The sequence below is a fragment of the Chenopodium album genome, chromosome 4, assembly GCF_948465745.1.
Source record: "Chenopodium album chromosome 4, dcCheAlbu1.1, whole genome shotgun sequence".
NCBI classification, from domain to species: Eukaryota; Viridiplantae; Streptophyta; class Magnoliopsida; order Caryophyllales; family Amaranthaceae; genus Chenopodium; species Chenopodium album.
Window position 1 is genome coordinate 14,954,463 of NC_137837.1, and position 12,295 is coordinate 14,966,757.

The 12,295-nt window shown below is 35.5% G+C and overlaps 2 protein-coding genes across 4 annotated transcripts; one reads left to right on the forward strand and one right to left on the reverse strand.

The window, feature by feature from the left end:
- The first annotated feature begins 620 nt into the window (after nt 1-620).
- On the forward strand, nt 621-6,476 carry LOC145628957 (uncharacterized). 2 transcript variants are annotated; one of them, XM_081681404.1, is made up of 3 exons: nt 621-1,081; nt 1,272-3,205; nt 5,616-6,476. In XM_081681404.1, exons 2-3 carry the CDS (start codon nt 1,634-1,636, stop codon nt 6,003-6,005), a joined length of 1,962 nt encoding a protein of 653 aa, XP_081537530.1. In that variant the 5' UTR covers nt 621-1,081; nt 1,272-1,633; the 3' UTR covers nt 6,006-6,476. The 2 variants fall into 2 exon arrangements, with proteins under 2 accessions (XP_081537530.1, XP_081537529.1); XM_081681403.1 differs by having other exon boundaries at nt 1,294-3,205.
- Nucleotides 6,477-6,929: 453 nt separating this feature from the next.
- On the reverse strand, nt 6,930-12,291 carry LOC145628958 (uncharacterized). Of its 2 annotated transcripts, none has more exons than XM_081681407.1 (8): nt 12,127-12,291; nt 10,609-10,991; nt 9,489-9,847; nt 9,154-9,403; nt 8,767-8,932; nt 8,577-8,679; nt 8,027-8,155; nt 6,930-7,638 (listed from the first exon to the last, which is right to left on the reverse strand). In XM_081681407.1, exons 2-8 carry the CDS (start codon nt 10,838-10,840, stop codon nt 7,138-7,140), a joined length of 1,740 nt encoding a protein of 579 aa, XP_081537533.1. In that variant the 5' UTR covers nt 10,841-10,991; nt 12,127-12,291; the 3' UTR covers nt 6,930-7,137. The 2 variants fall into 2 exon arrangements, with proteins under 2 accessions (XP_081537533.1, XP_081537531.1); XM_081681405.1 differs by lacking the exon at nt 12,127-12,291 and adding an exon at nt 11,909-12,107.
- Between the last annotated feature and the right edge of the window lie 4 nt (nt 12,292-12,295).

Genomic DNA, 12,295 nt, shown 5'->3' on the forward strand with positions numbered 1-12,295 from the left:
TGGTAGGGTTAATGAGGGAAAATATATAAACAAATATTTTTAGAACTACTCCGTATTAATGTAAGCATGCTATTGTTTTTTTAATTTTAATTTTTTTTTAAAAAAAGACAATTAACGAGAGCAAATAAGTAAATAAAAGCGATTGCCGTATATAATGTTAAAATAAAAAATAATTCCGTGTATACGTTGCTGTAAAAAATATTTCCCACCATACCGTTCACTTAGGCTCGGGTTTTTGTTTCGTTTTTATGCTAGTAATAAACCGCTAATAAAGATTGCGGTTATACATAAATTAGAACCGCTAATGGTATTAGAGGTTCTTTTTTAAATAACCTCTAATACCATTAGCGGTTCTATTTGAAGAACCTGTAATGGATAATGTTCTTTAAATTAGAATCGCAAATGGTACTAGCGGTTCTTTATAGTCTCGGATTTTACAAACCTTCACTAAGCCTATATATACGGTATCACGGGAAATACTTTTAAAACTGACATATATTCAGAATTATTTTTTATTTTAGTATTAACTATGGAAATCGCTCAATAAATAAACATTTTAGAAGGTATAAAAGGTAGGGATAAATTGTTAAAGTTATACATTGTCATATACTCAGTGTTTCAATTATTATAAAACGGAAAAGAAATTAAATAAAATCGTAGGGTATAGAAAAGCTCAGAAAAAGGCAGATGGAATAAGGGTGGTCCGATGATAGACAGAGTCCAGTAGAGAGGTTCACCGTGCTGTCAGCATTAATGGGTCACCTCTGTAATCTTTACCAGTTAACGTGAAAGAGAGAGAAAAATACTCCCAAAAAAAAAAAAAAAAAAAAAGTGAACTTTTTTAACAAAAAGAAAAGAAATTAACACCCTTTTAATTTTTTTTTTTTTCTTTCAAAAGAAAAGGGAGAGCGTGGGAGAATATAGATCCAAAAATCTCTGAATTTTAGAGAGAGAAAGTGAGTCAATCACAGTCATTGTACTCATTTTTTTTACCAACTCTCACCAACTGTAGTTGAGTTTTTGAGGATTAATTCTCTAATTTTTTGGAATATTTTAGCTTTCTTGGTGAAATTTTTTCCAGGTACTTAATCCTAATTTTGTTCTTTGTTTTTCTTGGGTTTTAGTTTCTTGGATTAATTAGTTAAAGAGATTTAATTATTGTTAACTTTTTTTTTCTTTTTTGTTTTGAATCTAGTTGATGCTGAATTAAAGGTGTTGTTTAATTTACTGCTGTTTGTGTTCTGGGGTATAACAGTTTGTTTAATTTGCAGTTTTTTTTGTACCTATTTGCAGATTTAAGGTCTGTGATTAATGTTCTGGTGAATCTGGTGAAAGTTTGGTAAATTTTGAGGAAATTGTTGTTATTTTGTCATTTAAAGCTGAATTAGTTGTGGGGTTGTTCAGATTTGGCAGTTGATTGAGTATATGGTTCAGATTTGACTGTTGGTTGAGATTTCTTGTAAGAGTTTTGAAACCCTGGAATTTATATTTCACCATAGTAGAGGAAAAGTATTGAAAAGTTTCGATCTTTAAGTGTATTAGATTAGATGGCTGCTTGGAAATGGAAGAATCAGCAAATTAGGTATTGAAATTACTGTTGGAAGAGGGTGAGAGACATTTAGATTGAAAATCAATGGAAGATTTGTCCAAATATGCTCATAGCCCAGCTCATCTAGCTGTTATGCGCCGAGATTATGCGGGTTTAAAGCGTATAATTTCGTCCCTTCCTAGACTAGCTAAGGCAGGAGAGGTTACTACTGAAGATGAGTCTATTGCTGCTGAGCTTCAGGCTGATGAGCTTTCTGCTACGATTGATCGACGTGATGTTCCTGGCCGGGAGACTCCGTTGCATCTTGCGGTGCGTTTGAGGGATCCTACATCAGCAGAAATTTTGATGGCTGCTGGTGCTGACTGGAGTTTGCAGAATGAGAATGGATGGAATGCTCTCCAAGAAGCTGTTTGTACAAGAGAGGAGCAGATTGCTATGATAATAGCGAGGCACTACCAGCCTCTTGCTTGGGCTAAATGGTGCCGTAGGCTTCCTCGAATTGTTGCCTCAGCATCTAGGATTCGTGATTTCTACATGGAAATATCATTCCATTTTGAGAGTTCTGTTATTCCTTTCATTGGCCGGATTGCCCCGTCAGATACTTATCGTATTTGGAAACGTGGGTCTAACCTACGCGCTGACATGACTCTTGCGGGCTTTGATGGGTTCTGTATTCAACGTTCTGACCAGACGTTTTTATTCCTCGGAGATGGCTACTCTTCGGAGGATGGGAAGGTGTCTTTGCCTTCAGGCTCATTAATTGTCCTTGCTCACAAGGAGAAAGAAATCACCAATGCTTTGGAAGGAGCTGGTGCTCAACCGTCAGAATCTGAAGTTGCCCATGAAGTAACGTTGATGTCTCAAACTAACACATATAGACCAGGCATTGATGTCACACAGGCTGAGCTTGTTCCTCAAGTGAACTGGAGGCGACAGGAGAGAAGTGAGATGGTTGGAAATTGGAAGGGTAAAGTGTATGACATGCTTCATGTAATGGTGAGTGTGAAGTCTAGAAGAGTTCCTGGTGCTATGACCGACGAGGAGCTTTTTGCTGCTGATCCTGAAGATAAGCTTGCTAATGGGGGTGAGCATGATGATTTTGATGACATATTAACTGTTGAAGAAAGAAAACAACTAGATTCTGCTCTTATGGGAAATTCCGAGGGTAATGGCGAGGATGATGAGCATGGTGATGCTGACTGTCACGAAAGTGGATTAGGGTCTGCTTTTGAAAATGGTGATTCAAATGGTAACGGTAAAGAGAAGAAAGGTTGGTTTGGCTGGAACAAGAAGAACTCCAAAAGTGCCAATGATGATGCTGAGGATGCAAAGACATTAAAGAAATTCTCAAAGCTTGCTCCTGAAGGGGGCAGCCTAAAACATATTGATTCTCAAAAGGATGACGCAAGTGATCCAAAGAAAGGAAAAGATAAGAACAGCAAGAAGAAAAAGAAGAAAGGGCCAACCAGTGAGTCTAAGCATGAGAGTGAATACAAGAAGGGTTTGAGACCTGTTCTGTGGTTGACCCCAGATTTTCCTTTGACAACCGAGGAGCTTTTGCCATTGCTAGATATACTAGCGAATAAGGTTAAGGCTGTTAGGAGACTTCGAGAACTTTTAACCACTAAGCTACCATCTGGGACATTCCCTGTCAAGGTACTTTCACTTACCTCTTCTATATCATCTTTCAATGCTTCCCTGTGCTGTTTTTTACGTTTTTGTATGTTTACGTTGTATTCCTCATTTATTACTTTTATATTTGAGAGTTTGTGATTATTATTACTCTTGTCATTTATTGAGTGGTATCTAACATGTACCTGTCCTCTAATGTCCATTTATACTTTCAAATTTCAATTTTAAACTTGATTTTTCATTTTACTCTGACATTGTCTTTTCATTTGAAGAAACATATTTCTTTAGTTGCTAATCTATTATTCATGATTACTAGAATCTTATGGTAAAATCTTTGTATTAGCTGACAATGTCATATTGAATGGGCCACTGGCATGTTTCCTGTACATGAAACAGATATGGTAATTTATAGTTCTTCAAGATTTAGTTAGATTAGTCTACTGTTGCACCACTCTATTGGAAAACAGTTTGCACATTCCACCAAGATGTGGTTAGCAGTATAACTCAGTGGATGGGGGTTTGTGTGGATTAGGTAACATCGGATGTGAATTGAGTAAAGATCTGTAGCTCGTCTATCAAGCCTTTATCTCTCTGCCTTTCTGCCCCCATTAAGAGATAATTGACTTAAAGTGAGAACAAATAATAATAAAAAGAAAAAAAGAAAATCAGTATGAGGTTGTGGTCCAGTGTGCTGCAGATGGGATTGGTTGGTTATACTGTGATCTAACTTTAGCTGATGCTTTGGTCCCATAATAAGTTGGAAGCTGATTTTGCCATTAAAAGAGTCCATGCAACGTTCAGGTGCTGTAAGCTTCCAGCTGTATGTTGAGCTTAAATGTGAAATTTGAGTAGTGCAAAGCTGTGGTGGTCTTTTGGGATTTGAGTTGGTTTAATAGTCTAGGGTACCCATTTTTTTTTAATGATGTTCTTTTTTATTGTGTATGCCACCCTTAATTTATGTAAGCTGAGCCTGTTTGCTGTGAAAATAGGCTAGGCATGCACTTATTATTGTCTTTAACGTAGGGACTTTCATTCATTTAAGATCACAACTTAGTTGTGGTGCCTGACTTATTGAAAATATTGATAAATTTTTTGGCACTTTTTGTGACGTCAAGCTATCTTTTGTTACTTATCATGCTTCTCAATGTTTGGACATAAGAACACTGCTGGAAGTACCCTTGTGCCCTGGTGAGATCTCAATTATAAGACAAATGACCTATTGAAGGAAAAGAAAGATTTTTTTTTTTTGGTTTGAGAGAGAGAGAGAGAGAGAAGGGGGGGGGGGGGAGTTGGGGTGCAAGCAGTCCACCTGGTTGCAGGACAACTTATGAACAAAATCAAAATTGTGATCATGCAAAATCTTATGGACAAGATACAGAACATAATATTTGTCAATGCATCCTATATAAGCAGACAAAATAATATACAAATCATCATTTTACTATTATTTTTTGTACTAGCCAAAGGGCAACAGACCTGAATGATCCATTGGCTATCGCTTTTGTTTCGATCATTTTAGTCCAACTCTAAATCTTTGGTGTGGGAGGAAGGGTTGGATGGAGGGAATGTTATTTGTCATTCTGTGGTTCTCCAATTTGAAAGCGGGGAGGTAAGGGTATGGAAGAGCGGGCCTTTTTGGAGGTATTTTGGCATTCTAAATTTAATATGTTGGCTTTGGATAATTTATTGAGTCACATATGCATAGGCTTAGATTCATGATCATAGTGGCATGTCAATCATTCATTCTAGGCCATTTTGGAGATATTTTGGCATTCTGAAGTTAATATGTTGGCTTTAAATTTAAAAGCTAGCTAATCTATTGAGTCACATATGCATAGGCTTAGATTCATGATCATTGTGGCATGTCAATCATTCATTCTAGTTGCTGTATTCTGTTGTCATCAAGCGTATTTGGTATTGTATTATTGTTGCAGATTTATTTCATGATATTAATGTTTGTGGAATGAAACATGGTCAATGATGCCCTGAATTTTCAGCTTATCAATGTGAGGGCGATTGTTTCTCCTTCATGCTTTCACACACCCTGACTTCCCCCTTTTTTGTTGATGAGATTCTCCCTTAGTGGGTGGGGCCTTAGTTGGGGTTTTTTTGGGGGATATTCTTTAAATGCAGCTCCTATTAATTTTATTTATCTGCGACACTTAAATAAAATGATGTGCATAATTGCTTAATAGAAAATGTAATACAGTTTTCTGATCCATTATGCCTTTTTTTTTATCCATTCTCTCTTTGAATGTAGAATATGGTAACTAATGAGCCTTGTTTGGTCTAAAGTGCTGTGAAATTTTGTCTATTGCTCTTTACGCTGATTTGGCTTTTTTAGGCTTATTCAAAGACGCACACTTGATCTATCTTCAGTGAAAATTTTCCTCTAAATCTAGCTGTTCTAAGCTCCTACTTTTTCTTTATGCAGGTCGCCATCCCAATTGTTCCAACAATTAGAGTAGTTGTCACATTCACAAAATTTGAGGAACTCCAGCCTATAGAAGAGTTCTCAACACCTCTTTCTAGTCCAGCTCATTTTCAAGAAGGCTCAAAATCGAAAGACTCAGAGGGGTCCTCTTCTTGGATCTCATGGATGCGAGGAAGTCGTGGGCAATCAAGTGATGGTGAGAGCCAAAGTCATCGCTATAAAGATGAAAATGACCCTTTTAGTATTCCAGCGGACTACAATTGGGTTGATGCCAATGAGAAGAAGCGTCGCATGAAAGCTAGAAAAGCTAAGAGCAAGAAAAACCGTAGACCAACAACAGCACCCAAAAATGGGGATATCGGACAACAATTGAGTGAGGAAGTGGAGTAATATCTGCAAGGAATAGTCCGTATCAAGTGAAGAGACTCCCGTTCAAGGTAGAGGTAAAAATCTCTCCTTATGTGCACTCAAAACATTAGACCAAGTGATGGAATGTTTCATGCTGTTGTGAGAGAGAGGGAGGGAGGCTGCAGGGCAATTCTTGTTGACCCCAAATGGCGCTTCTTCATGCTGTCGTGTTCTGTTAAGTGATGTGAAATTCGTGAAGTAAAAGCTACCATGTTTCTTGATAGCTTTGTTTTTGTTCTAACCTTTGTTTTTCCTCCCTTAGACCAGTGTTATGTATCTATTTATTATTTTTCTCACCCACAAGGTATTTGTTTGTTTCATAAGTTTTCGTTCATCAATGTTAAAATGATCGTTGTTTGTACTTACTTTGATGTGTAGTTTAGGGATCACATCAATGTAGCTTGATGGCGATAGATCCGCTGATATGTTACTTCGTTGAAAAGCTTGCTGACTGATCTTTCTTGGTGCTAAATTGCTTTTGCAAGTGTTACTAGCTACGTTGCCAATTTTGATGAATATGTGGGGTTGATTTTGTAATTTAGTGGTGAGAGATCGAATCAAGTTCTAACTTCTTGGATTAGCACTTTGCAACTTTGCTCAATGGAGTGTTACATCATTCGACACAACTTTGTTAAATGGGGAATTACATCATCTTACAAAATCGCCACTGTGTATTGAAAAGGAGAGAAATCCGAATTTACTATAAATCTAATGACATGAACTTTGTCTACAACGGGTGTATTGTATACAGGACGATATAGCTACTCAACTACATTTATATCTATATACTAGTATAATAACTCGTAGTATAAATGACTTTGTTGCTCGGAAAGCTTCTGTATGTGCAATCTTCTCATCTTCTGCTTCCTTTTCACTGTAATTGTAAAAGATCAGGTAGCAAGACAATCAGCATAAAATGTATATAGCTTTATTTAGAGCTTACTATTGAAAATCATCGGAAAGGCAGAACGATACAATTATGGCCCTCAAATATACAACAATCTACTCTATATTTACAAGAAAATATGTCACCACATATTTGTACACAAGAAAGCAAAATTGATCAATTTTAATCTGATCTACAATGGAATTTATAAATACTGATTCTTTCCCTTCACCAAAATCGGTCCTTGTTAACACTCAGATATCCGGCCATGACTTTCCCTCCCGTGTTCCTCATACCATCAATCAAAAAACACCACGTGGAACCTAAGGCGCCGATGAAGAAATCAGCTTCAGTGGCCATCAAGAAATTGACCAAAGGATATTCCGTGCTCGTCTTTCTCCCAAGGCTCGCCTCATAGGTTGCCATTGTTATGTTGCTGACCTGCCTTTTTACATTGGTGAAGTAAAAGTTCCATCCTGATGAAGTGTAAAGCTTTGTAAGGTCGATGACTTGTTGCATCTCGGTGGATAACCAGATGCTCCTTAAGTCCGGGAATTGTTTTCTTATCCTTTCAGCTAGGCGCATGTACTCCTTGAACTCCACTACCTTCATTTCGCAAGCTTTGTCTCCCATTCTTACATGCATGCTTAGGAGTGGTCTTGGAATCCATGGTTTGCGGTTGGACCATACATATTTTTCTATCTCAGGTGCAGGGTGGTCTGTTTCGTCCTGTTATGAAGGAAGCATAGCGATTTTGTGATTATACATCATACACATTAGCAATTCCAATTGGCTCATCATCAAAAATGACTAAAAATCCAATCTAAAATCCTGGATGAACACAATAACTTCGTCTCAGGATGAACCAACTGTATCTGGAATGCCTAACGATATTTCTGAACAAGCACACAAACGAAGGGCTCATTAAGTGAATGGGTGTTACTATACAAGATGAATCAAAGCAACCTCTTTTTCCGGAGGAAGTATTGAATTTTCTTATGCAATCAGATGAGGAAACAGAGGTGACTGAACATGATTATGCTGAAATAGCCTGTGTACTTGATTCATCTTTCTAGATGTAAAGCAAAATGGTTTAAGAGTTACGTTGCATGCCTACCTTCAGCCAGTCTCCATTACTATTCGCGAGGACCATTTCTGCAGCCTCCTTTCCAAATGCAGCATGTCGAGCAACATTCATTAGATGGCATGTGTAGTCAGTCGGAAATCTCATCAGATATCGTACAGCCTGACAGATTAAACCAAGTTAGTAATATGTTTTGATTTATCATGTACACAACCAAGGAAACTAAATCATGAGATTAGCCTTATCGTTCTCATTGCATACTCATTCATGAGACGAAGCAGGAGGTTGCTGTCCTCAAGTCTGATCCAAATACTATGCTATTCTCTTTACATAATTCTAACTAAAGATAATATGTACACTCAGGTGATATCTCGAAATATAACTTCTGATGATGCCAAACATCTAATTATATACTCCTTTAAATGTAGCCAACTCTATTACAGTGTGTTCAGAGCTTCAGACGATGAAATTTAGAGGGAAAGGGAGTTTTCCGTTAATTGCATAAAGAATGGAGAAAGGGAAAGGATGTCAAGTGAAGAAATCCATAAGACAACCAAGCATAACGAAATCATGAACTAGTTACCTGTGCGCGCCACCATCTTCTGTCCATTTTCCGATGAAATGCTACAAAACTCCCGTTTATTTCTGTTGTTGGTTGCAAATAACTCCAAGGAGCACCCCAATTTCTGCAGTAATTCAGTACACAGATGAAAATTTCACATTGTCCTCAGAAGATAATGTACGAGTACTCAGCATAAGGTGCAAGAAATTACCTAGGAGTCCGTCCTGCCCATATCTCCTTAGAAGTGTAGTTCTCTTTTGCTTTTATGATACCCTTGTCCCATGCTTCCTTGTGATTCATAAGTTCAAACGCACGATCCCTGCATTCTTGGGATGTCTCCGGAAGAAAATAGCAAGACCAACTTGCATGAGATGATCCTGTAATATCCATCAAAAGCACATTGACTTTACTAAATTCAGCATTCTTAAGCACCATTTCTCAAAACAGGTTATAAGTTAGCTACTTAAAACACTTGTATATGAGTTTCAACACTTTAAAAAAAAAGCTGAAACTTAGGAATGATAGTATTCAAGACCTAAGATGTCAATTCAAACAAAGTGAGTACTTACAATTCCAATAAATTATGCATAGCTATTACCTTTGCAGCCCTCATGATCAGCACGGTTGTAGTAATTTGTTACAAGCACCCTCTTCTCAGAAATGGCAAGAGCAAGAAGTCCACACATTCCAGCAATTTGTGCACCTATACCAAACCCGGGGAGTCTTTCCCAATCAGCTACAAGAAACTTCACTTGAGGGTCATGACAGTTCAATGGATGCTGATGAAGCCATACATCACGCTGCACTTTCCTTGTTAAGGGATAATTTTCTTCATCAGATCCCGTAATCTACCAATGTAATGAGGATGCAGACATTAGATTATAACCAAAAGGGTAATTCACATACATTGTTGAAGATAATATAGAAACATACCCAGGGAGGATAAGCACCTTGAGATATATCCTGATGCCTGAAATCATTCAACTGCTCATTTTCCGAATCCTTAGAGTATACGTCTAATGATCCCTTCCAAAGGGTCCAAGGGGGGAATGTTGCATTACCAACACGCGTATCTAGCCTCTTGTTCATCAGGGCTTTTGACTTACAGTTCTCTAAATGAGGAGCATTCGGGACACTTGATTTCGTGTCTGTCCATGGGTCTACAGATTCATTAAGTAAGTTGCTCCAAGATGAATATAGCATAGACACCTTATCGTCGTCACAGCACAATTTTTTCCCCCTTGGATTCACTTCCTTCTCCACTGTTCTTGAGTTAAAGTCACTGTCTCCTACTGTATCACAGCAAATTACAACTTCAAACTTTAAGACATGAACAATGAGCCCAACAAAAGAAAAAGTCAGTTACTTAACCAAGAAACACTACAAATCTTCCACAGTAAATTATTAATCTTGTAATCAATCATGTTGCATTTATACTATCCAAAAAAGAAAAGTTTCAAGGTCTTTACTCTGTTACTTCCTCTGTAGGCCACAATGCCATATTTCTATTTTAGGCCGTCCCAAAATAATAGGTCACTTTCAATAATTGGTAACTTAGAATTTACCTAAAACTACGGAATATTGACTCAATCCTTTAAATGTGAGTACACGACTTGTAACAAATTACAATTATTTAGGCACAGAGGTATATTGTGATATGTGAATCATACTACTTTCAACCTAAAACAAAATTCGTGAGTACAACTACAAAACTTTAAATAATCGAACCTTTACAATTCATAGCATACATTTTCTTCTAAATAAACTAATTTCTTCCTATGAAGTACATTAATGTTTTCTCAATGTCTAAGGTAAATGCACTACAAACAAACAAATTATTTCATTTCCATACAATATACTCCCACCCTCCCACAATCAAATTATCTACTTTTTGCACGGAAATTAAGGTACCTAAGAATTAATAGAGAACAAATCTATTTCAGAGTAAAAGATGTATATTTTAATGGAAAAATGTTAAACGTAGTCCTTATGGGCACATCCCAATTTTCGTAACCAAATTCAAATGTTTAACAAATCGAAAAACTCGACTTACAAGTAATCTGTGAATTAGAACTCCAGGGCAAGATAGCAGCTGAAATCTGATGAAACTGAATGCCATCGAATTCGAAACGGCCAAAGGAAGTAAGAGCAGCAAGGAATAGAGAAGTAAGACAAACTCCACAAAGAAATCCAACAACACAAATTTGACATGGAAATGAACTACTCATTGATAATGCCTTTTGTGACAAAACCCTTTCAAGACCCTTATGATCTTCTGCTTCCATTGTTTTTTTTTCAGTGTTAAATTTGATATATTAGACCAAAATTATTGGGATTATATCAAATCTTTTTTTAAAGAAAGTGTCACACCCATCAAAATAGCAACTAACTTTTTCAACCACTTTATCACATGAAACTGCTTCTCATCCTTTGTTTCTGTGAACAAAATAGTACCAAAAACAAATGTTAGCTAGAAATTCACCAAAAAATTAAATTCTATTTCAACTATTAACCAGAAAAAAAAAAAAAAAAAAAAAAAAAAAATTGAAAAGAAAAAAATTGTGATAAAAATGATTATGGTATTTTATTTATTTTTTTTTTTATTTTATACTATATGATATTTGATGTATAATTGAGAAATTAAGACTTGGAGCGTCAAAATTTATGGTGGGTGTATCAACCTCGTTACATGCATAATAATAAAGTATTGTTATTAATAAAAAGGGGAAATTTGGGTTTATAAATTTAATAATGTATTTTCACGTATGGATTAAACATTAAAAATTAATGGAATTCTTGAAAAAAAGAACTTGTTATTTTGTGAAAGTATTATTTAAAAAAAATATATATACTAAAAAAAACCATAAAGTAAAAAAAATTAAATTCGAGATAAAAGAGTAAAGTCATATATCATGTATTAATGGTATTAAAAAAAATAAAAAAAATAAAAAAAAAAAAAAAAAAGAATACTTTGTTGGGAGATGGAATTTAGGAATTGCATGAACTCGAAAACTCTGAAATAAAGGAAAGGATAAGTATATATTCCCAAATATTAAAAAAAAAAAAAAAAATTACAAGAATAAAAAAGAGTGATAATTCATAAATGAAAATTCAGTGAATTATCAAAATTAAATACTCTTAATTGGGTATATTTAAGAGAGAAAAATAAAACAGAGGAAAGATTAATTTAGCCATTACCATGTATAAAAAATGATGAGAATAAGAATTTCCAATTCTCATGTAAAATTCAAGAAAAAGATTTAAAATGAAAATTAAAAATACCCAATTTCCATATAATTTTGAAATCAAATTAGAAAATTAAATCACAGGACAATAAATTCAGATAAAATTACCAGGAAATTCTTTGTGATAGAGAAGCAGATAACTTAGATTACTGTTGAACAACTGAACATTTGTGAGAGGAAAAAAACAGAGAGAAAAGTAAAAGAAGAGTGAAGAAGAAGAGGAAACAGAGGAACACTTGTATAAACCAACAAAATTGAAGATATAAATAAAACAAAAAAAGAAATGGAAAATGAATACGAACAAAGAAGAAAAGAATCAGACTTACAAATAGCATGCAAATAATGTTAAAATGAAGCCAACAAATTGAAGAAAAATAGAGTAATGTATTATAGTAAAGTTATAAAAATGTGTGGAATTTTGATGTTGAGAATTTTGGTTGTAGTATATACGTTGGTCTAAGGATGATATTTGTTGTGGGGTGGGGTAGGAGGTTA

What these genes read in the sequence shown, in the direction of transcription:
- LOC145628957 (XM_081681404.1), top strand. Translation starts at nt 1,634, where the DNA reads ATGGAAGATTTGTCCAAATATGCTCATAGCCCAGCTCATCTAGCTGTT. An exon ending in CTGGGACATTCCCTGTCAAG is followed by an intron (nt 3,206 to 5,615) that starts GTACTTTCACTT and finishes TTCTTTATGCAG; the next exon opens with GTCGCCATCCCAATTGTTCC.
- LOC145628958 (XM_081681407.1), bottom strand. Translation starts at nt 10,840, where the DNA reads ATGGAAGCAGAAGATCATAAGGGTCTTGAAAGGGTTTTGTCACAAAAG. An exon ending in AAGGTGCTTATCCTCCCTGG is followed by an intron (nt 9,404 to 9,488) that starts GTATGTTTCTAT and finishes TTACATTGGTAG; the next exon opens with ATTACGGGATCTGATGAAGA. An exon ending in TGATCATGAGGGCTGCAAAG is followed by an intron (nt 8,933 to 9,153) that starts GTAATAGCTATG and finishes TGGATATTACAG; the next exon opens with GATCATCTCATGCAAGTTGG.